Genomic DNA, 22,643 nt, shown 5'->3' on the forward strand with positions numbered 1-22,643 from the left:
CAAATTGTACCTTTAAACACAACAGTAAATATAGAATTTAAAATTAAATGGCATCCACCTGCCTACAAATGATCCAAAAAAAAAAAAAAAAAATCTGACAAAAAAAATAAAAAATAAAATAAGCAATGTTTTAAGTAAGTGAACAAAAACAGAAGTTTTTCGTTTGCATTCTCTGTGTAGCCTACAGATGACAATGTTGTCAAAATGATCCCGTTCACACAGATCTGTGAAAAATCTAAAATCGCTGTATTACTAATGTCGCGTCAGTAGATGGCGATGTCACTGTTTTTTTACGAATTCATGTTTTTGTCGTTTACACAGGGATAATAATGGTATCATTTTCAACAACTTACACTTTGAAACTCAAAGAAAGTTTTCAGCTCCACAAAACACCATTGTCTTGTAAATAAACGGTCAAAAGACAGTTTTCTGTTTTCGGTTGAAAACGGTGTCATCAAAAATATCTTAATTCATGTTCTGAAGATGAATGAAGGTCTTACGGGTGTGGAACGACACGAGGTGAGTAATAAATGACAGAAACTTCATTTTGGTGTGAACTAACCCTTTAACGAGCTGGAGGTGTCAATACCAGACCAGTGAAGTGGATAGTGGGAGCAGTAACAGGGAAGAACAAACAGAGAATACTCAGAGACCAGCGCTACATCTTACACCAGCTACAAAAATAAACATACGTCTCTATGGAGGTAACAGTATATCCTAATTTCAGCAGGTCATTAGCATACTTATACTATAATTATACTATGATTTCCCATCATTGTTTTTCTTTGTTTGACTGAAATGATGCGATGGTCAAAATTATACTGTTTATAGAGCCCTTTGCATGTGATCCACATTTTGGAACAACAATTCAAAGAAAATAACACTGTTTAAGTAGAAAAAAAAAGATATCAATGCAATATTAATACATGATTTATGCAATAAGTTATGATTTACTGTCCTGTTCTTTATCATATAATATGTTAAACTTTTTAAATGAGGGAATATGTGGAGTGGAGCTGTTTTCATCAACTCTCGAAATAACCTTCAAATTGATTTACAGTAGTAAATAGTCATATGAGAATGACACAGTTGATTATCTGTGACACAACTCACAGCAGCAAGCTGTCAAATGTGAAACTTTAGTCTTCTTCTGATCTTTGGGAGGTTTTCTTTCACTTGTGTCTCTTCCACCTCCTGTCTCACATTCTTGCATTTGTGCTCATAAAAACGCTTAAACTCTTTAAAATGTTTGTCCTTCTTTTTCACTAACTCCTCCAGCTCTTTAATCTTCTGGTCTTTTTCCTGCCCGGATTCCTTCAGTTGTCTAATGTTCTCCTCCAGTTTGGTCTTTTCATCATAAAATTTGGCTGTTAATTTCTCTATCGTTTGACTGTATTCCTTTCTCAGCTTTTCCTCTTTCTTCTTCAGCATTTCTTCCACATTCTGAAACATGTCACTGGTGTAATACTGATCTCCATTCTTGAACAACATGTTATCAACCTTCTCCAGGAACTGTAAAACCTGTTTGCGGTCATGAATTTTTGTGTTGTCGAACACATGATACCGTCCACCACATGATTCAGTGAGCTGTGTTAAATCAGGTCCTGCTTCACTCAGAGTTTTCTCAATGTCTTCTGTCAGTTTATCACCGTGAGTGAAGAGGATGATTGTGTGTTTATCTGCTTCTTCTCCAAATATGGCACTGATCCTCTCCACTGAACGCTGTTCTTCTTCAGTGAACAGACAAGAACATGGGAACAAGTAAAAGTCAAGTACAACAACATTCTCCAAAATGGTAATCTTTTCTACTTCTACTGTTTAGTGTGTTTTACCAAAAAAATGTTCAATGATGTGTTTGTCTGTTTATAACAGCAACCAAGAAAAAGGCGGAGCAGAAAAAAACAGGTGGTGGGCCTGCACCCCCACATTATACCCCGGCAGAAGAGTTGGCCCTTGGGTTAAATGTGAACCGACCCATTGTGGAGGGCATCCCTGGGGGAAACCAGTAACAGCAACACCTTCATTTCTGGTAAAAGAGTTTTAAATGTATCTTGCTACACTGTAAATACTTTGTTGCTGCATTAAATTAAGTGTGCCTATAATCCAAATGGCTGGTACTGTCATTTCTACTGAATAAATATTGAGTAGTGATGAATTGCTTTGACTTGTGAAGTTGAAAACTGTATAACCTAATTCAAAAAATTGTTGCTATGTTACTGATCAATTTTTTTCCTAGTGTAGTTCATTGTAATCAGGGCTGGGGAGTAACGAAATACATGTAATGATGTTACGTATTTAAAATACAAAATTTGAGTAACTGTATTTCGTTACAGTTACATTTTAAATAGATGGTAATCAAATTAGAGTTACTTTCAAAAAGTATATTATAGTATTTTTACAGTACGTTTTGGAAGATCATTTAGTCCATCTCTGCAAGATGGACATTTCAGGATAAGAGATGGACTAAAAGTGAACTCCCACACCTTACTGCCAGATTCTGGAAGATAAATTCTTCAAACAGTGGTACAAGAGGATGTGGTGCTGGTCCTTCAAGAGTCACTCTCAAGCTGTCTGTCGATAAGGCCTATAAAAACCCAGTCTTCATGTATTTTATAACACTTCAGCTTGTGATTCTTATTAAGAGCGGGTCATTTTTTAGGATTCTTCACCTAACCTAAGTCTCTGAGATCCTGACACCTCACACTTCTGAAGACTCCAGGTAGGTTTCAGTACTGGGAAATGGTGGCGCTGGAGACTAAAGGGTTCCTGATGGTTTCACACTTAATTCTTCACCTTAATTCTTAATTATTTTGCAGTTAACATGTGTCTTTTCTTTTCCAGCTGTTTTTGTATGACCCTCTCTTTTTTGGCTCATTTTGCCTGTAAAAGAAAACCTGCCTAATAATTCTGCACACCTGAATATAAGGCATTTTTCATTTCCAGCCTTCATGAACAATTATATATCACTTATAAATTATTAAAAACAATATTAATAGTAGTTATTAAGATTGATGTGGATTGGAATTGGTAAAATGTGCTTGGAAAAAAAATATGATCAGAAAATCAACTTGCCTAATAATTCTGCACACAGTGTATAATGAAATGTGTTTGCTTTCAAACATGTATTTTACAGGATCTTCCTTCAATTTTTTTCCTTAATCTCTAGACCTTTCAGCTGATTTCTTGGGAGCCATTCTAGTTAAAAAAATAAGAAAAAATAGTTTTAGGAAGTAAGGCATCTCATTTAAGTTTCATTGTAAAATAACACTATTATGCTTCTTTAACTTAATTTATAAACACATAATATGATATAGATAGTGACACAAAACATGTCATTACCACCATCACTTGTCATTACCATCACAACAAGTTGTGTGTTGGTAATGACGTGTTGCGGTAATGACATTTTTTTTGTTTTTCAGGAAAAAAAGATGCTAGGTCATGGATTTGCTAACATCACTCAACAGCTAGTACAAAAAGAACTTTAAATACACATAAATCATGTGAATATATACATATATTTATCACAATATTGCCGCTACAGCATTAATGGTAATGACGCTGAATAAGTCTACTCAATGATCAGAAGGAATTCATGATTAAATTACTTACTTTTTCAGACATCAAATGTCACTGTTCTTCCATGGCTGACATGTGCTCCCCTGCTGGTCTTCATTTCCATGGTTACGGCATAAACAAGTCTTACCCTCAAAAAAATCCTTGTTGTAATCATAGACTGTCGCGGTAATGACAGTATTGTTGTGGACAATACTAAATTGTTAAAAATATTCACAAATTGCACAGATATGAACCCAAATTATGCATCAAGTGCCTTTTTAAGTTACTGTTTAAACATATATTGTGATTTTTTAATGAACTGATAACATTTTATCACATTTTCAGAGCAGACAAGTTTTAAAGTCTGGGTTGGGGACAAGGCTTGAGTAGCCAAATATTAGTGATGAAAACATTTTTAAACATGGAAATCATACTGATTTTTGTGTATAACATTTTTTGGTGGTGCAATAAATATTATTTGACATAACTAAACTATTTATTTTATAATATATTATTTTTTTAACATGAATGTATAATCTGGGGACATAAAAGTTCCCCTAATTGAAGAATCACCCATATATTGTTCCGGTAGTTTTATTTCCTCAAGGGAATGAAGCATTATGCGGTAACACTTTACAATAACAGTACATGAATAACCATGAACTAATGCCTAAATTAATAGTTACTTCCACATGAACTCATGATTAGATAAGATATGAACTAATCATGAACTAATGAAGAGTGATCCTTAACTACGACAGGAGTCATAAGGATTCATGCATGAAAACAGCAGCCTTAACTATGCGTTAATACATGTTTGATAATTAATGCATTAATTAACATTTAGGGGTAAATTAAATAAATCAGCCTCCATAAGAGTAAACAAGAAGTACTCTGAATTTGAATTAAACGTGATTTAATACTGTCATAATTTACATTGTAATATCATAATCTGCCATCTGCAGCTTTGTGACAAATAATTGCAATGGCACATGATTATTTAGCCATTACAGTTTTTTACAGATGCTAGGACACATTTCTCAATACTTAGGTCACTTTTGCAAAACTCTTCACACAGTGAGCACAACAGAAGTCTATGTGGGCTAAACTGAGGATCAATTATCATTGCTTTGGCACAAAATGCATTCAATGACTACATCTCTCAAATTTCATGAATTCTTTTCTCACTCAGACACAACAACTGCCCAAACTCTTTGTACGTACAGGCCAATTTGCACACGCTTACATACTGTTTTCAAAACTGTTAAACTTGTGTTCAAAACAAAAACATAATACAAAACTCAATAAGACAGCAATTTGCTACATTCCTACAGTAATATTTTAATGAAATATATTTTAAATCTTAAAATTAAATGCTATAAAAACAATTGAATTGTATCTGTATCAGTGGATGGTGTGTTACAAATTCTTGTATTTTGGAATTACTCAATGCAAAAAAATAAAAATAAATAAACGACATAAAATATTGACGAATTCTGCTTCATGTCTGATTCATTCCAGTAACATATATTGCAGTGAATTATAAACAGAGATGTGTCCTTGTTTTACACAAGAAAACATTGTATAATGCTACATGTTGTTAGTGTTTTTCAGGTCATTGTTTTGTGGGTGACAAAGTGTGTTTGTCGGCTGTCAACCTTTGCTAGTGTTCTGAAAGAATGAGTTGATTTGAGACCTGAATAAAGTGTTTTGGTAGATTTAGTGCATTTTGAATGTGAAATGAACTGCTTTGCCAAAATGAAAGTTGGTTAGGAGAACTGTGTGAAGAGTTTTGCAAAAGTGACCTAAGTATTGAGAAATGTGTCCTAGCGTCTGTAAAAAACTGTAATTACATAGATCTGTCTAATCAAATGTGGAAAATAGACTAACTACCACTAATAAATTTAATTTGATCTAAACTGTTTTCTGATTTTTACAGTTCATTTATATTTGAAGAGTTCATTTGCAAAAACCGATAAACGCCATTTAAAAAAAAATGAACTAAGTGCTGTGCATTATTCTCCATATATAGCACGTTCTGTACCCTAAATCCATTTTGTCAGAAGAGCCGGTTTTGCCCACTTTCAGGCATCGCAAGTTCACGTTTTACAGCAGAAGCCGACAAGCGCCCTTGTTTGTGTACAGACAGAAACCGATAAGTCCGTTTTAGCGAATCAGCGCGCAGTATTCAGGTCAGGTGACAAGGCTTCTAGTCACTTCAAAAAGACGCGCTAGCTGAGGGAAGTTTTATCAAAGCTCACTAAAAGTGATCGAGGATTTATGATTTCGACTCCTGTAAGTCTTTGTACACCATACACGACTTACATGCTGAAAAATTGGTTGTCCTTTTGCTTGTATGTGTGTGCGCGCGCGCGCGCACGTGCATGTTTGGATGAGTGCGTGTGTGTGTGCTTGTGTGCCGATCTGTGTGTGTGTGTGTGTGTGTGTGTTTGAGAGAGAGAGAGAGCGAGAGAGAGAGCGTGCGTGTGTGTGTGTGCGTGTGTGTGTGTGTGTGTGTGCGTGCGCGCGTGGGTGGGTGTGTGTGTGCGTTTGTATGCAAATGTGTGTTTGAGAGTGTTTTAAATGCAATTACTTGGGTTTTGTTTAACTATGGAACATGAAATGTGGAGTTATCTGCTTTTGCCAAAAAACGACTGTTGGAGTTATCTGCTTTTGCTAAAAAACAACATGCTTTCAATGAATTTTAATTTTTTAATTTACCTGTATTTTTTAGAGTTATCATTACTTAATCAAAACAGCCCAACTGCAGTTTGATTGTTATTACTTGGAATGCACAATAAAAAAAACATGATTTGTGAGAATTCATAAAAATGGAGTTATCTGTTTTTGCAAATAAACTCTTCATTTAGTCATAGCTAAATAGTCATAGTTTATTCCCGGAACTAAAGTATGAAGGGTTTGTTTCTGGCGGGACCCTCATTAGTGGCGCACGTTAGGTGTTCTCTTGGCGCGTTTGTTGTGTTGCTGGCATTTTAAACTAATAAATGTTGACTGCTTTGGTAAGCCGAATTAATAATTAAAGACATATTTACATGTATGTTTTATTGGGATTTTCAGGAGGTTATGTGCAGTTATTAACTGTATTTGTATTTTTGTCATTTAAATGTATATGCTTTGATTAGCATTAGCTTGTGGTCGCGCGCTATTTTACATGTACCTTATGTGTGTCTTTACAGGTATGTTTATGGCTTGCTTTCAAGTCCATATATGTTTAATTATATAAATAAAAATAAAATACAAATACTTTTTATTTTAGTTTTTTTGTACAGAAACAGAAACTGTTTAGGATGTAAAGGAATAAGGATGGAATAAGGATGACACTCTATAGTGTTTATTCATATATTAGTTAATGATGTGTGATATGTGCATCATGTCATGACTTTACTTGAGGGGGCACAATCATAATTAACTCATTATTAACTAAGCATATACTAACATCAACTAATGGCTTGTTAATGTATACTTATGTCATGACTTTACTTGAGGGGGCACAATCATAATTAATTCACTGTTAACTACTTATTAAATTCAGCTCATGATTATCATTAACTCACTATCAAATACACTTGTACTAACACAACTATATAAGTATTCAGCCCAGTTAAGTGATGTTGTGTGACTTTTCAAAAAGTCAGAGAATGGAGGTACAGTATATGATCACGGCCTGCGTCTGGATGGAGAGTGAACTTCTGAATCTGATCCCAGCAAACACTCCCTGACCTTAGTTCATGTTTCCTGTTTGGTTATTTTTTTGGGAACCGATTCCTAAGGAACTGATGTAAGTCACAGTAGTTTAGTTTGATAGGAAAGAATATCACAAAACAGATTAAGACCTTTTAAGATAAATAGTGTATTTAGTATTTTATATGTTTGATAAGGAGGATAAGTGAAAATAATGGAAAACTAATCCTGTGCCTTTCAGTGATGTTTATAATGAAGCTGCTGATGTCAGTAGTTTAAATTCTGACATTAATAAATTTTTTACATTTATTTCAAAGTCCAAATATGTATTATTCCTTCTTATAGAGACTATAGGAGTTTACCCTAAATGTTAATTAATGCATTAATTATCAAACATGTATTAACGCGTAGTTAAGGTTGCTGTTTTCATGCATGAATCCCTATGACTCCTGTCGTAGTTAAGGATCACTCTTCATTAGTTCATATCTCAACTAATCATGAGTTCATGTTGAAGTAACTATTAATTCAGGTATTAGTTCATGGTTATTCATGTACTGTTATTGTAAAGTGTTACCCATTATGCTATGTGGTAAAGAGCCAGGCGTCTCGAAAATCGAGAAATACCGCATAGAAACGGGAGGATTCATGTTTAAAATCATCGATGGCAGTCTTCAAACAGAATACGTGCTCATTCATTCCCTGCCTCTCTATGTATGCTTTTTGATTTGTTAACAATGTTCCTGATTCCACCAGCCAGGGTAAAATTCGGCATAAAATACACTTCATAAATACCTTGTATATAGTGGGGAGCAATGATATATCTCTCCAAGTGGAGGGATCTTCTGGAATCTTGTTCTTTTTAGGGATTCTATATATAAGAGCCCCCTTCCAGGAGTCAGGAACTTTCCGGTTAATTAAACAGACATTAAAAATCTGAGTTAATGTCGTTATTGAAAATTGTTTTGTTGCCTTGAGCACTTCGTAAGTCACACCATCTGCACCACATGCTTTGTTATTCGGAAGACTACAGAGCACGCTTGAGATTTCCTCTGCGGTGAAGTCCGAAGTAACGGGGGCATCTTTCGGGTCCTCCAAGTCGAGAGCACCGCACCACGGAGGACTGCCCACCTGCCGGTGCAACTGCGCTGGTTGGCATTTCGCAGCATAATACTCACAAACTTTATCCACGTCATTTATCGCAGGAGAAGGATCTGGATAAGTGCTATTGTTTAAAATTATATCTATTGCCTTACTCCTACGGTGTTCCCAAAGATAGGCTAGTTCGTTTTCGCTTACCACTCTGGGCTCTCTCATACTGTTAGAATTTGTCACTTTACTGAGCGCCGGCTGGATGGTTTCCCGTACGAAGCGCAGCTGCTGATTTATCCATTCAGTGAGCGTCTCTAAGTCGGGCCTCGGTGAGAGCGCTTTACAGAGGGGGAATTTCCGAAGGATTCTTAAGGATTGCTCTTTTTGATCTTCATCTATTAGATACAATACTCTAAATTTTACAATACTCTAAATTTTATTATTAACTATTGACTGCTGCTTTATGGTTATTTTACCTTTTGGTTTTATTAAGTATTTTCATTATCGATTAAAGTTTGTGTGTGAGGCTAAATTTAATTGTAATGAATAAATAATTCTTCATCAACTTTATCTACTGCCTGGATCTCATTTTCACAAGTTTTTGCATCACCTACTCATGTCAAAAAGTGAGACATTGATAGTATGATGGTAAGTGGTAGCTTTATCTTTTGAACTTACCATATCCAATAAAAAAAAAAAAAAAAAAAAAAAATGCAACTGGTGTTTAGAAAAATGACATTTTATCACTGATTCATTATTAAAGAAACCAATCATGTCATTTTTACTCCCCAATTTAAGCGCAATAAATCAAAATACTTATAAATAAATGCTAAAACAGATCATATTTGAAAATACAATCATATACAAACACACTGGCGCACGAGCTTTATGTCCAAAAAGGTATATGGTTGAGCGAAAAAAAACACACGCGCGCATACACACACACACACACACACACACACACACACACACACACACACACACACACACACAGTATTCTGTCAAATAAATGTGCTGTTTTCAGTAGCGCATCAGACAGCAAATGTGAGATAGCGCCTCCTTCCGGAGACAAACGGCACCACATGAGTCAAAAGTGAAAGTAGCCTAATTCTGACGTTAAATCAGTAATTTATAGGTGATTATTTATTTCTAACAAATTGACTACATTTTGTTCTGGATATTTGTGCATTCATATTTAGGTAAATAGGTAAGCTTACATTTTAAGTTAGTAGTTAGTACATACACCATGCACAATCTGCAAAATGATATAATAATGATGAGACAAAGTAAGAGGGATCATAAAAAGTGCATGTTTGCAATTTGTTTTTGTTTAGTAGGCCTACTGCCATGAATAAGCTATTTCACACAACAGTTGTTAACATACAGTCCATGAGACACAGTGATAATTGAGTTTACACAACTGAAGCAGTTGGAAAGTTTACATACCCTTGATTATTAACACTGTCGAATGTATCAGTGATCATTCCAGAGCTCAGACTCATGTTTATAAAGGAACATACATCTGCACCAACAGTATTTATAACTTGCTTTAAAAAACAAGCAGGCGTGACATCATGAGCACTGACTGTGGGTCTTAAAAGTTCAATGATCTTTTTGCAGGTAAGAGTAACAGCGTCAAAGGAAGAACAAATAGCAGAGCTCCATGTCTCATGGATGTCCGAATCCAATTGCAGACTCTTACATATACTTTCACAACATGTTCACACAAGGTCTCAGATACATCTGTAAAAACATCAACCACCGGATTTAAGACAGAATTAATTGTAGAGAACAATGTTCTAGGACAATTGCAGTTATTATTAATAATAGACAACTATAGACAGGACTAAACACAGGGCTTAAATACAAAAAATACAAAAGAGAGAAACTAACTAGTCACAACTGTACGGAAGAGGATTAGGGCCAAGCAATAATAAAAAAAATAAAACCATCTCGAGATTAAAGTTGTTAAATTTCGAGAAAAAAGTCGAGATAAAATGTTGAGAATAAACTCATTAAATTATGAGTTTATTGTCAACATTTTATCTTGACTTTTTTCTCGAAATTTAATGACATTTTTCTCATAATTTAACGAGTTTATTCTCGTAATTTAATGACTTTATTCTCAACATTTTATCTCGACTTTTTTTCTCGAAATTTAACAAGTTTTTTCTCATAATTTAAGGAGTTTATTCTCAACATTTTATCTCGACTTTTTTCTTGAAATTTAACTTTTAGGATTTTTTTTTTTTAGGAAAATAACAAGAAAAAATCTCACCAAAGTATATATCTGCCTCTACACTCATTAACTAGATTTCTTAATGCACTGTTGTTAAAATGAGTTTCTAGACTCTTTCAGCGAATCTCCATGAGTGAAGAAAGCAATGGAGTATTTCAACACCTCCTGACCAAACAGTGTTTTAATCATCTGAATAATCTGCTGCTCCTCCTCAGTCAATCTGACATTTACTCTGAGAAAAATGAGAAAAGCATGAGGTCCAGGACTGGATAAAGAATCACTTCTCTCTATCTCTGTCCTTGATTGATGCAAGTGTCAAAGAATGGAGTCAAAGAATGGAATTAAATAAAATCAAATTGGAATTAGAAGAAATTAACCTTAAGAAAGTACAATTTCAAAAACAGTGAATAAAATTATTACATTTTGAACATGATAATAAATCTGGGAAATATCTAGCTAATCTACTCAAACGAAATAAAGAAAAAACTCTAATAACAACCATTAAAAACTCAGACTATAAAATAATACATAATCCACAAGAAATAAATGAGACATTCAGGAATTTCTACCAATCACTATATAGTAATAAACAAAGGGAAAGTAGAAAAGCAATAGACTCATTTCTCCAAAACATAACAACACCAATATTAAATCCCACCCAAATACAATCCTTAGAAGAACCATTGACATTAGAGGAATACAGGAAAGCCCTTTTCTGTGCACTATCAAATAATAAAGCCCCAGGCCTTGATGGGTATCCAGAAGAGTTCTATAAACACTTAAGACATCAAACTCCAATCTACCATACCACAACACATGAACACAGCACTAATTACAGTTTTACTTAAACCAAATAAAGACGCATCATTGTGTTCCAGTTACCGCCCATTATTACTTATAAACACAGACTTGAAAGTAATTAGTAAAGCACTAGCAATACGTTTAGAATCAGTTATGCCAACTCTTATTCATCCGGACCAAACAGGCTTTGTGAAAGGACGTCAATCATCCAACAATACTCGTCGATTATTTAAAGGGGCTCTATGTAGTAATGACACCCAGTGTTCAAAATAGGTACTGCAGTTCAAATTCAAAATATTGTTTGGCCCGCCCCCTCGTTCAAAGACGCAGGTTGCCAGCTTTTACAGCATATGGTTGCCAGCAACAATAGGGAGCGCAATTGACAATGAAAGCTGAGGAGACTTAAACACTGTAAGCTGATGAGTTGATTTATCTGTTTTGTTCATAGAGATTTTTAGATGGATTCAGAGGCTTTTTAGAAGAGATGCACCGATTGAAATTTTCTTGTCCGATTCCGATTTTTTGTTAGTGTGATTGGCTAATCCCTATTTTTTGCCGATTCCGATTTTCTTTCTAAGAACTATAAATGACAATATAAACAAAAATCTACTTTTCTTCAATGCAGAGTTTTATTTTCATTAAAAAAAAAACAACAAAAAAAAACAAGTAAAAGTCAGTAATAAAATATAAACAGCTCAAATAAATGCAATAGAATAGAGAGCTATGAAACTAAGTTTTTCGGGTTAACTGGGTTTTAATTCAGGTAAGAAATACTACAGAAATCAAAGTAATCAAATGTAAAATAACACATTGTGCGTTTTAACAGTTTATGAACGGTGTTCAACGGACCCAATACTGTTACACACGACATGAGTTCACTTTCTTAGCTATTTAACGATTAAAAACTGACAGTGTTTATCTGTGTACTCGCCACGATTGCCTGTGCCGCTGGTTTTGACATACTTTTGTATGTATTTGACAGTTTAAGCACAGGAAGGCGCTTATTTTGGTACGTGTGACTCTGTTTGACTTCTGTCTCTGTTGAGCGTGGCTTGTTCGCTTCACTTATCTAGATCAGTAGTGCACGCGCTTTTGGTGTGGCCGCAAAACCTGCGGGAATTACTAAAATTTATGCGTAATACAAACACTACTTAACCGGATCGAATGAGACGAGTGAGAGAGAGGAGGCGCCCGCGCGGGTGTGTGTCACTTCACCGTGACAGAGAAGAGAGTTTGCTTCCCCGTTTGTTTGCTGGTTTCCATGGCTACAATACGCTGTGTTTTCCGCCAACTGGCAACCTGTGATGTCGAAATACTATTGGATAAACTGCAGCACACGGTTTCACACAGACCAAAACAAAGACAGACATTCCGACACGGAACGCACATTTTCAAAGTATAATATCTGGCTGTAGCATTGTTTTTCTGAGGAACAAGTAGGTGAGCTTAGCATGTTTCCTAAATATCTGCAAACATATTAGGGTATTTTTATGCTTTATTAAAGTGAAAATCTTACATAGAGCCCCTTTAATATAATAAATAACTCCACTAAACAAAAAACTGATTCAATTATTGTCTCTCTCGATGCGGAGAAAGCATTTGATAAGGTAAATTGGCAATTTCTATATACAACATTGGAAAAATGTGGCTTTGGGGAAACCTTTATACACTGGATTTAGTTACTCTACAATACTCTGATGGCATCAGTTATTACAAATGATATTACATCACCATCATTCCAGTTACAACGAGGCACTAGACAGGGATCTCCACTATCTCCTCTACTTTTTGCACTGTTTATAGAACCCCTTGCAGCAGCTATCAGACAAAATGACAATATTGCAGGTTATAAATCTGACAATATTACCCATAAAATATTATTATATGCAGATGACATTATACTCTATATACAAAATCCAGAAAAATCACTTACAGAACTTATCAAACTTATTAAGGACTACAATATATCAGATTACTCAATAAACTGGAATAAATCAATAATATTTCCATTAAATAAAACCTTCAATTCAGCTAAAAAACACAAACAAACAAAAAAAACAATGAATTTAAAATAGGCAACATTATATACTTGGGAATACAGTTTTCTTCAAATATATCGGATCTGTATGCTCTCAATTTTACCTCATTTTTTTAAAAAACAGAAAATGACTTAAATCGCTGGATGTATCTGCCATTATCAATCATCAGACGAGTAACCACAATCAAGATGTCTATATTACCAAAAATAAATGATCTCTTCACAATTATTCCAATATAACCTCCCAAAAATGGTTCAACACACATAATAGACAAGCATAATAAACAATAAACATAATAAACAAATGACAGCATAATAAACAATTTCGAGTCAACTGGATCATCCATTGTGAAGGCCTCATCGACACGACAGCCAGTGCCACAGTTCCTCAACAGACCGTCCATACCGGCGTGATGAATACAATCCTCAACTGGATGGAACTGAAATAAATACTTTAAATGTTGCGATCCTATTGGACTTATGATAGCAACCTGCATCGTAACAAAGCACTGTTCGCCAGAGGAGAACTGGCCCCCCGACTAAGCCTGGTTTCTCCCAAGGTTTTTTCTCTCCATTTTAACACCTATTTGCCACCTGATGTCACCTGATGGAGTTTGGGTTCCTTGCCGCTGTCGCCTTTGGCTTGCTTAGTTGGGGACACTTGACATTTGACTTGACATTCGATATTCAATAGTATTCTTGACATTTATTCAACAGTGCTTCTGATCTGCCTGCATTGACACTATTCTTTAAGAGCTGCTGTGCAGCCAAAATTTATGTACCAGTTATCACTGTAAAGCTGCTTTGACACAATCTGCATTGTAAAAAGCGCTATATAAATAAAGGTGACTTGACTTGACTACTGGAAAGGTAAGAAACCAAGAATTGCACTAAGAACATTACAAAAACCAAAAGAGCAAGGAGGACTATCAGCACCCAATTTTCAATATTACTATTTAGCCGCAGAATTACTTCATATGACCAAATGGGTCAATATAATAATCACTTTCAAAACCCCTGGATTCAACTTGAACAATCATCATGTAAAGAAATTCAAATATCTAATTTCCCGCGTCTTAGCAATACTATTAAAAAACATACCGAAATACCCTAACCCTAACCCGTATCGAAATACCGCAATACAGACAACATCTGTTGCATCTTTTTGGAATGAAATAGTTGAAATATTATCAATGAAATATTATCAATGATGTTTAACTGTAATACCATTTTCATACACTGGAAAAATAAAACACAAATTTCTATTACACAATGGCTCCGCTTCTTAAAAGAACATATTACAAATGAAAGACAAACCACTATAGAAAAAAACAAACTGCAGGATTTTACAATTCAATTCTCACCCCTCACCTCCTATCTAGATAACTAGACATAATTTAGAATAATCTAGGGTTACCTTTATATTGTACACAATGCATCAACAAACTATTAGTGAATTGATGCCCCAAACTATATAAAATCAGGATGTTTAGGTATATAATTATACATAGACATCATCAGTGATATATATTACCTACTTGACTCTGTCTTTTCTGTCTTTTTGTAATTATGTATATATGAGTGTCTATGTGCATGTAGGTATGTGTATTTATTTATATAACTAGATATAGATATATACAAAAGTATAGATATGTAATCATATGTGAGTGTGTATGGATGTATATATATGTAGATGGATGGCATAGATGTAGAAATGTTATCACGTATACTGTTAAACTTTTTCTTACTCCTCCCCCTTTGCTCTTCCATATACACATATATATGTTGCAAGTTTATAATTGCAAAAAAAAATAAATATAAAAAAAAATAATAAAAAAAATAAAAATAAATAAAAAAGTAAATAATGGAGTATCAACTACAGACACAGATCTGCCTGAAACAGTGGTGTGTGTCACTGAACATTCACGGGTTACTGATTCTGGTCCATGGTCAGGTTCAAACACTTTCCTTCCCAGTATTGTGTTTCCAGATGCACTTTTCCCAAAACCAGTTCTATCCAGAATAAGAACCCGTCTGGATGGGCGACTGTAAGCAGGAATATCACGCAGTTGTATTTTTGACCCTGTATGGAAAAACAGATCACACAATCACTTATTTCACCTTGAAATGTACACACTGAACACACTATGGTACATAAAACATCTACTAAATATACTTGTATATTAGAGTAAGCATACAGGAAATACTAATTCTGTAGTTTAATATTAAGTGACAATATTTGTTTTGGCCTGTTTCCTTCGTTTTACAAATTTACATTTTACAAGTTTAGAAACATGTTTTGAGTCCCATCAGCTGAACTCATTTTACTCCAAACAGGCAAAACTGAAACAAACAGAAAACACAAACCAAGAGTAACAGCTTCATTATTGGCAAAGCAATATCACATGGTAACAATTTCACATTCATTCAAATAATGAAAACAGATTATAAATTGGCATCATATCTAACAAAAATTAAAGACTACAAACAAAGTTTCTGACGACGTACGGTGTGAGTGAACAGTCTGAGGAGACGAGCTGACAGTGTGTACAGAGATGACAGACTGTATTCAGATTTCACTGATGGAGTCATGGGCCGTGAAAGAAGGTGCAGCACATTTAGCCCAGCACACAGCATTGTTTGAGATCTTTGGTAAGTTTCATCATGAAATATATTTAATAAAGGCCAGCCAATCAGGTTGTGAACATATGGTATCTTTAGGTTCTGTGTTAAAGGGTTAGTTCACCCAAAAATGAAAATTTCTGTCATTTATTACTCACCCTCATGCCGTTCCACACTCGTAAGACCTTCGTTAATCTTCAGAACACAAATTAAGATATTTTTGTTGAAATCTGATGGCTCCGTGAAGCCTCCATAGGGAGCAATGTCACTTCCTCTCTCAAGATCCATAAAGGTACTAAAAACATATTTAAATCAGTTCATGTGAGTACAGTGGTTCAATATTAATATTATAAAGCCACGAGAATATTTTTGGTGCGCCAAAAAAAACAAAATAACGACTTATTTAGTGATGGACGATTTCAAAACACTGCTTCAGGAAGCTTCGGAGCATAAATGAATCTGTGTGTCGAATCTGTTGTTCAGAGCGCCAAAGTCACGTGATTTCAGCCGCTGACAGTTTGACACACGATCTGAATCATGATTCGATACACTGATTCATTTATGCTCCGAATCTTCCTGAAGCAGTGTTTTGAAATCGGCCATCACTAAATAAGTCGTTATTTTGTTTTTTGGTGCACCAAAAATATTCTCGTCACTTTATAATATTAATATTGAACCACTGTACTTTAAATATGTTTTTAGTACATTAATGGATCTTGAGAGAGGAAATGTCATTGCTGGCAATGCAGGCCTCACTGAGCCATCGGATTTCAACAAAAATATCTTAATTTGTGTTCTGAAGATGAATGAAGGTCTTACAGGTGTGGAACGACATGAGGGTGAGTAATAAATGCCAGAATTTTCATTTCTGGGTGAACTAACCCTTTAAAATGCCAATGTGAACGCTAAGCAGACCAAACAACTTTTTTTTTTTCTTGCATGAACCAAGCACAAACCTCTCAGAGCTGCATGTAACAGATGATTGTAAAGTCAGAATCAGAGCAGAACTATTTCAGCAGCACTGAAAACAATCATAGTTAATGTAAATATGATGTTTCTTTAATGAAATTCTCTTTTTAACTCACGGTTTGTTAGACTTTGCTGTTTCTGTTTCTCCCATTCCTCTCGTTCTCTCTTAATCTTCTCTTTCATCTCTCTCTCTTTGTCTTTTATTCGTGTTTTATATTGTTCTCTCTCTTTAAACTCTTCTTCTCTTCTCTTCCTCTCTTTGTAATTATTCTGTTGTTCTTCCATCATCATCTTCATTCTCTCTTTCTCTTCTTCATGTTTCATCATCAGTTCTTCTCTTTCTCTGTTCAGTTTCTCCATCAGGATCTTCATCTTGTTTTCTTTTGCTTCATGTTTATATTGAAGATCTTTTTTCTCTCTTTTCATTCTCTCTCTCTCTTGTTTCAGTCTCTGGTTAAATTCACCATAAACTCTCTGTTCTTTCTCTCTTCTTTTCTCATCCTCTTCTTCTCTTCTCATCTTTTCCTCTAGTTTCTGTTTCTCCCATTCCTCTCGTTCTCTCTTCATCTCCTCATGGATCTTCTCCTCACTCTCTTCTTTCTCTTTTATTGCTCTTCTATATCGTTCTTCTCTCTCATTAAACTCTTCTTCTGTTTTCTTTCTCTCACTCTCTATTCTGTTCATCAGTCTGTCCATTACCATCTGAAGTTTTTCCTTTTCTTTCTTCACAGTCTCCTTTTCTCGCCTCATTTTCTCTATTTCTTGTTTAAATGTCTCTCGTTCTCGTCTCATCTCGTCTCGTATCTCTCTCTGGTGTTTCTCTTGTTCTCTTATTTCTCTTTTGAGTTCTTCTTCTCTTCTTTTTCTCTCTTTGTCATGATTCTGTCGTTCTTCCTCCATCATCATCTTCATTCTCTCTTTCTCTTCTTCTAGTTTCTTCATCACCTCTTCTCTTTCTCTGTCTCTGTCCATCAGGATCTTCATCTGTTGTTCTTGTTTCTCTCTCTCCATCTCTCTGAACATCTTACATGAGTAGAAACTCCCTCCGTTCGCTGTCACCATGTTGTCTATCTTCTCCAGTAGATCAGACACCTGTGTTCGGTCTCCAGTCTGATTATTATTGAACACATGGAATCTGTTTCCACACGCTTCAATCAGCTTCATTAAAGGAGATCCAGGTTTTCCCAAACACTGTTCAATAGTTTTCTCCTTCAGATCATCTCCTCTGGTGAAGAGCACCATGGTGAACATTAGAGATTTCTCACCGAATGTCTCTTGGATGATCTTCACTGATTTTGCTTCTTCTTTAGTGAATCGTCCCAGAGGAATCAGTAGGATGAACACATGTGGTCCAGGCAGGATCATGGAGATGCAGTGTCTGATTTCTCTCTGGATCTCCTCATTACTCAGTTCAGTATCAAACAGTCCTGGAGTGTCGATCACAGTAACGTGTCGGCCGTTGATTTCAGATGTTTCTCTCCGACTCTCTTTAGTCACTGATTCAAAAGATGCTTGTGCCTTAAACGCGTCTCTTCCTAAGATTGTGTTTCCAGTTGCACTTTTCCCAACTCCAGTTTTTCCCAGCAGCACAATCCTCACTTCACCTGTGTTTTCTTGTGAACCTTAAATTTTTAAAGATTAAAAAAGCATTTACAACAGAACAAACAATACTGAAATTTATCAACAAGGCGCTGGGGTAAGCTGTTCCACTGTTCACAATTTTGTTATTTTGATATTTTATTTTGTTTCAATTTTTTTTTTTATACCTGTACCAATTCAAACTCTGCTGTGTGTCAGTTTCCTTTAGCATAGCAAAAATAGCTTAAAGGATTAATTCACTTCAGAATTAGAATTTCCTGATAATTTACTCACCCCCATGTCATCAAGATGTTTTTGTCTTTCTTTCTTCAGTCGAAAAGAAATTTTGATTTTTGAGGAAACCAATTTAGGATTTTTCTCCATATAGTGGACTTTAACGGCTATCAAAGAGTTTTAGGTCCAAATTGCAATTTCAGTGCAGCTTCAAAGGGCTCTACATGATCCCAGACAAGGAATAAGAGTCTTATCTAGCAAAACAATCAATAATTATATTTAAAAAAAATCATATCAATTGATTTTAACTGGAAAAGAAAATGTATGCTGGTGCTCCTGTTTATCTGTAAGATTATAAAATTATAGTGAAACTTTAAGCCTCAATGCTCAAGTTGTTTGCGATTGAAAAAAATGATCGGTTTGAATATTTCTAATAATCCTGTGGAACAGCATCCTTGTTTTTAGTACAATCGGAATGTTTATGTTCTGAATTTTAAAATTTTAAATTTGTTAACTTTAGAATGTTGAATGTTGCAGTTCTAAATTCCACCTTTAACTGTTTAAAACACAAATGTATAAACAATGCTATAAAGCTCCTCTGTATAAATTATATATATATATTTTTTTTTTGTAATTTTTCTAGTTACATAATTTTAGACCCAAACTGATTTTCTGGTCATTACCCTGAGTCAGTAAATGTGTCTCCAGTGAATGAATTTTCTTCATCTCTTCATATTTCATCAGTTTTTTCATCTGCATCTCCAGAAATGTCTCTGTGGAGAAAAACTCTCCTCTGTTTTCTTTCAGCATCTTCTTAATGTTCTTCATCAATGTGGACACTTGTGTGTTGGGACCAAAGAAATGATGTCGTCCTCCAAATCTCTCAATGACAGACTGTGTTTCTTCATCGAGTTCTGCTGTCTGATGCTCTGAACTCTGCATTATGAGGATCATCATGTGTTTGTTGATTCTGGAGCTGAAGATCCTCTGGATCTCCTCCATTTCTGCTTTGTCTTCATTATTTAGAGGAGCATCAGGAATAATGAGGAGGAAAACATGAACTCCAGGATCACAGAGAGACACACAGCGGAGAGTCTGACGCATCACTTGCTCCTCTGAGAGATGAGTGTTGAACAAAGCTGGAAGATCCACCAGACTGATCTGACGTCCATGAAGCTCCACGTTTCTCAGGATCTGCTCTGATATGGAGGATTTCAATGTCCCGCCACTTCCACACACAACCAGATTCAGCTTCACACCCTCTGAAAATGACAGTAGAAGAAGAACATTTAAAAACTGTTAATTTATCACTAGAAACATCAAATATCGTCACACTCACGTCTTTCTGTGGCTTGTTGCTTCATTGTGAAATACTGTGAACCTTCTGCACAATCCAGGTGTCCTCCATCATTCATTTTCACAATGTCCTCAAACGCCTGCAGAAGATCATCAGGAGAGCTGCTCCTCTGAAGACTGAAGTGTCTGTTGAAGCATTTCTGAATGATCTTCTGTAGGATGTCATTGGTTTCAGTGGGCTCTTGTGTGGTGAGCACCATGGTGTGTTGATAAACCCTCTCAGAGAAAGAGTCCAGCACCTTCTCCACACACTCCTGATCTTCTGCTGAACACTGATCATGTTTGAGGAGCAGAACGATCACATGAGGTCCTGGATCAGACAGAGACACACACTCTCTCACCGTCTGTGTGATCTGATGATCTGAGATGTTTGTCTGGAGCAGCTGAGGACTGCTGATGACCATCACATGTCTGTCCTTCAATCTTCCTCCGACTCTCTCTACAACATCTAGAGGAGCTTCACTGTCAAACGCTGCTCGTCCCAACAGGAAGTTTCCCACTCCACTGTTTTCTGACACACTCTTCCCCAGAAGAACAATCCTCAGAGGACTCACATGACTCACTGAAACACACACAAGTAACATGTTATAACACCAAGATCATCAACATAAACTAAAACACAATAGCTTCTTTCAGAATTTGAATATAAAATTTAGTTTTTAAGTGAGTAAATCTTTCAATACAAACTTACTGTAGGGTGGTTTCTCTTTGCTTTTTCTTCTTCTGCGAGAGGAACCACGAACAAAAACTGCAGGAACAAAAACACTTACATTTGACACTTCAATATGACAAAAAAGATAACAGGTCAAAAAAATAGGATCAAATTGATTGATTATCTAAAAGTGTTACTGTAGTGCACAGGAACATCTTAAGGTGTAGCAGCTCAAACAAAGACAAAGCGCATAAAAAGTGTTATTTAATAAACATTTTTCTTAAATATCCCCTAATCCAACAAATTTTTCTCCCTCTATGTTTCTTCTCAAATTCTTCTTTTATATGAGAGCATGATAAAGCTGCAGCTCAGAACTATTAACTACATACAAAATGAAAAAGCAGAGGATATATGAATATATGAGTGGATGATCCAGGAAGCATGAGCATTTAAATGTGATTCACACGTGTTTCCTCCTCATCATCTGTCTTTATCTGTGTTTATATCAGTGATGGAGTGAATCAGCTCATGTGTTCATCTGTGTGATGCAGTGGTTGTGTCTATATGATGAGTTATTACTGATGTTTATTCAACTATTAATATGTTTCATAGAACTATAATCTCTCACCTCTGCTCTCTCTGCTGGACATGATGATATTGTGTTCTTTCTTCAGTCTTCAGTCCATCATCTTCTCTGACTCCTGATGTCTGTCTCTTCATCACCCTGTCAGAGATTACACTCATTTTACTTCATCAGTAATAAGATTCTTACCATACTACATGCACAATATTTAATATTGCTAATAATAATAATAGTATCAGTAATTACCTATTAATTTTACACTGCTTAAAATAATAATAAAAAAATGTTAATATTAGATATATATCAATATGATAATGATTGTTTTTCTGTGAATCTGAGCATAAGATATTGTCAGAACTTTACAACTTTACATGATTTTAGTCACACAGGTGTGTTTTTGGTTTTCTGCCAAACATAAAGTGAAAGTGAAATCAACGATTTCTGCAGCAGCAGCTCATAGTTATTAATGGTCATAATTACACCAAAATCTTCCTTTTGTGTCGTATGTCATCTTTACGTTATATTCTACGCTCCGAAAAGAGAGTATTTAAAGTAAAAGAGATACCTGCATATCTGTCATTCCCTTTATCGAAGCAGGAAGAAACCTGTGTGTGGGCGGGGTTTGTGACGAAACACTTTTCGCTGCCCTGAGGAACATGATCATGTGATATCCAGGTCACCGATAATAAAATAACACCATACAGACACACAGGGGCGTAGCAGCCATTTTAAAAGTGGGGGGGGGGGGGGGGGGGGGGGGACAGCTGTATGGTGATGTGACCCAAAGCTGATGTTCATAATAATAAATTCTAAATAGAATACCAATTGGCATTTTACAGCACCCTAGTGGCAATTTTGGGAACATGCCGTGATAGCTTACAGGAACCTATTTTTGTGAAATCATCCTCAAAATTTAAAAATACTGCAGGACTTTGAGACCAATGTGAGACCATCTATACTTTATTTAGATAAAGATATTTTTTTTATTTATTATATTTTATGATATTTAAAATATTCTCTGCATTCAATAATAAAATGCCTTAAACTGGAAATTCAGTGTTTAATCTTGTCAGCGTCTCTCACAAGCGTCTCCATGGTTGCAAGGCACGTTCCCTGTGCAAGCAGGGGCTCACGGGCGCTGCGTAATATCATTGCACTGCTGCAGCCATGGAACAGCAGCAAAGTTCCTTGATTATTACGCCTGAATGAGAGTATAGTTCCT

General features: G+C 35.5%; 1 protein-coding gene across 1 annotated transcript; it reads right to left on the reverse strand.

Annotated features, from left to right (window-relative positions):
- Positions 1–1,125: 1,125 nt before the first annotated feature.
- Positions 1,126–18,917, reverse strand: LOC137003440 (GTPase IMAP family member 8-like; the record flags this gene model as incomplete). The annotated part of the gene is made up of 5 exons (XM_067363595.1): positions 1,126–1,742; positions 10,813–10,886; positions 15,285–15,510; positions 17,135–18,631; positions 18,887–18,917. Coding segments are annotated over 5 exons (2,445 nt in total), but the record flags the coding sequence as incomplete, so codon positions are not given.
- Positions 18,918–22,643: the final 3,726 nt, after the last annotated feature.

The sequence above is a fragment of the Chanodichthys erythropterus genome, chromosome 3 (assembly GCF_024489055.1).
Source record: "Chanodichthys erythropterus isolate Z2021 chromosome 3, ASM2448905v1, whole genome shotgun sequence".
NCBI classification, from domain to species: domain Eukaryota; kingdom Metazoa; phylum Chordata; class Actinopteri; order Cypriniformes; family Xenocyprididae; genus Chanodichthys; species Chanodichthys erythropterus.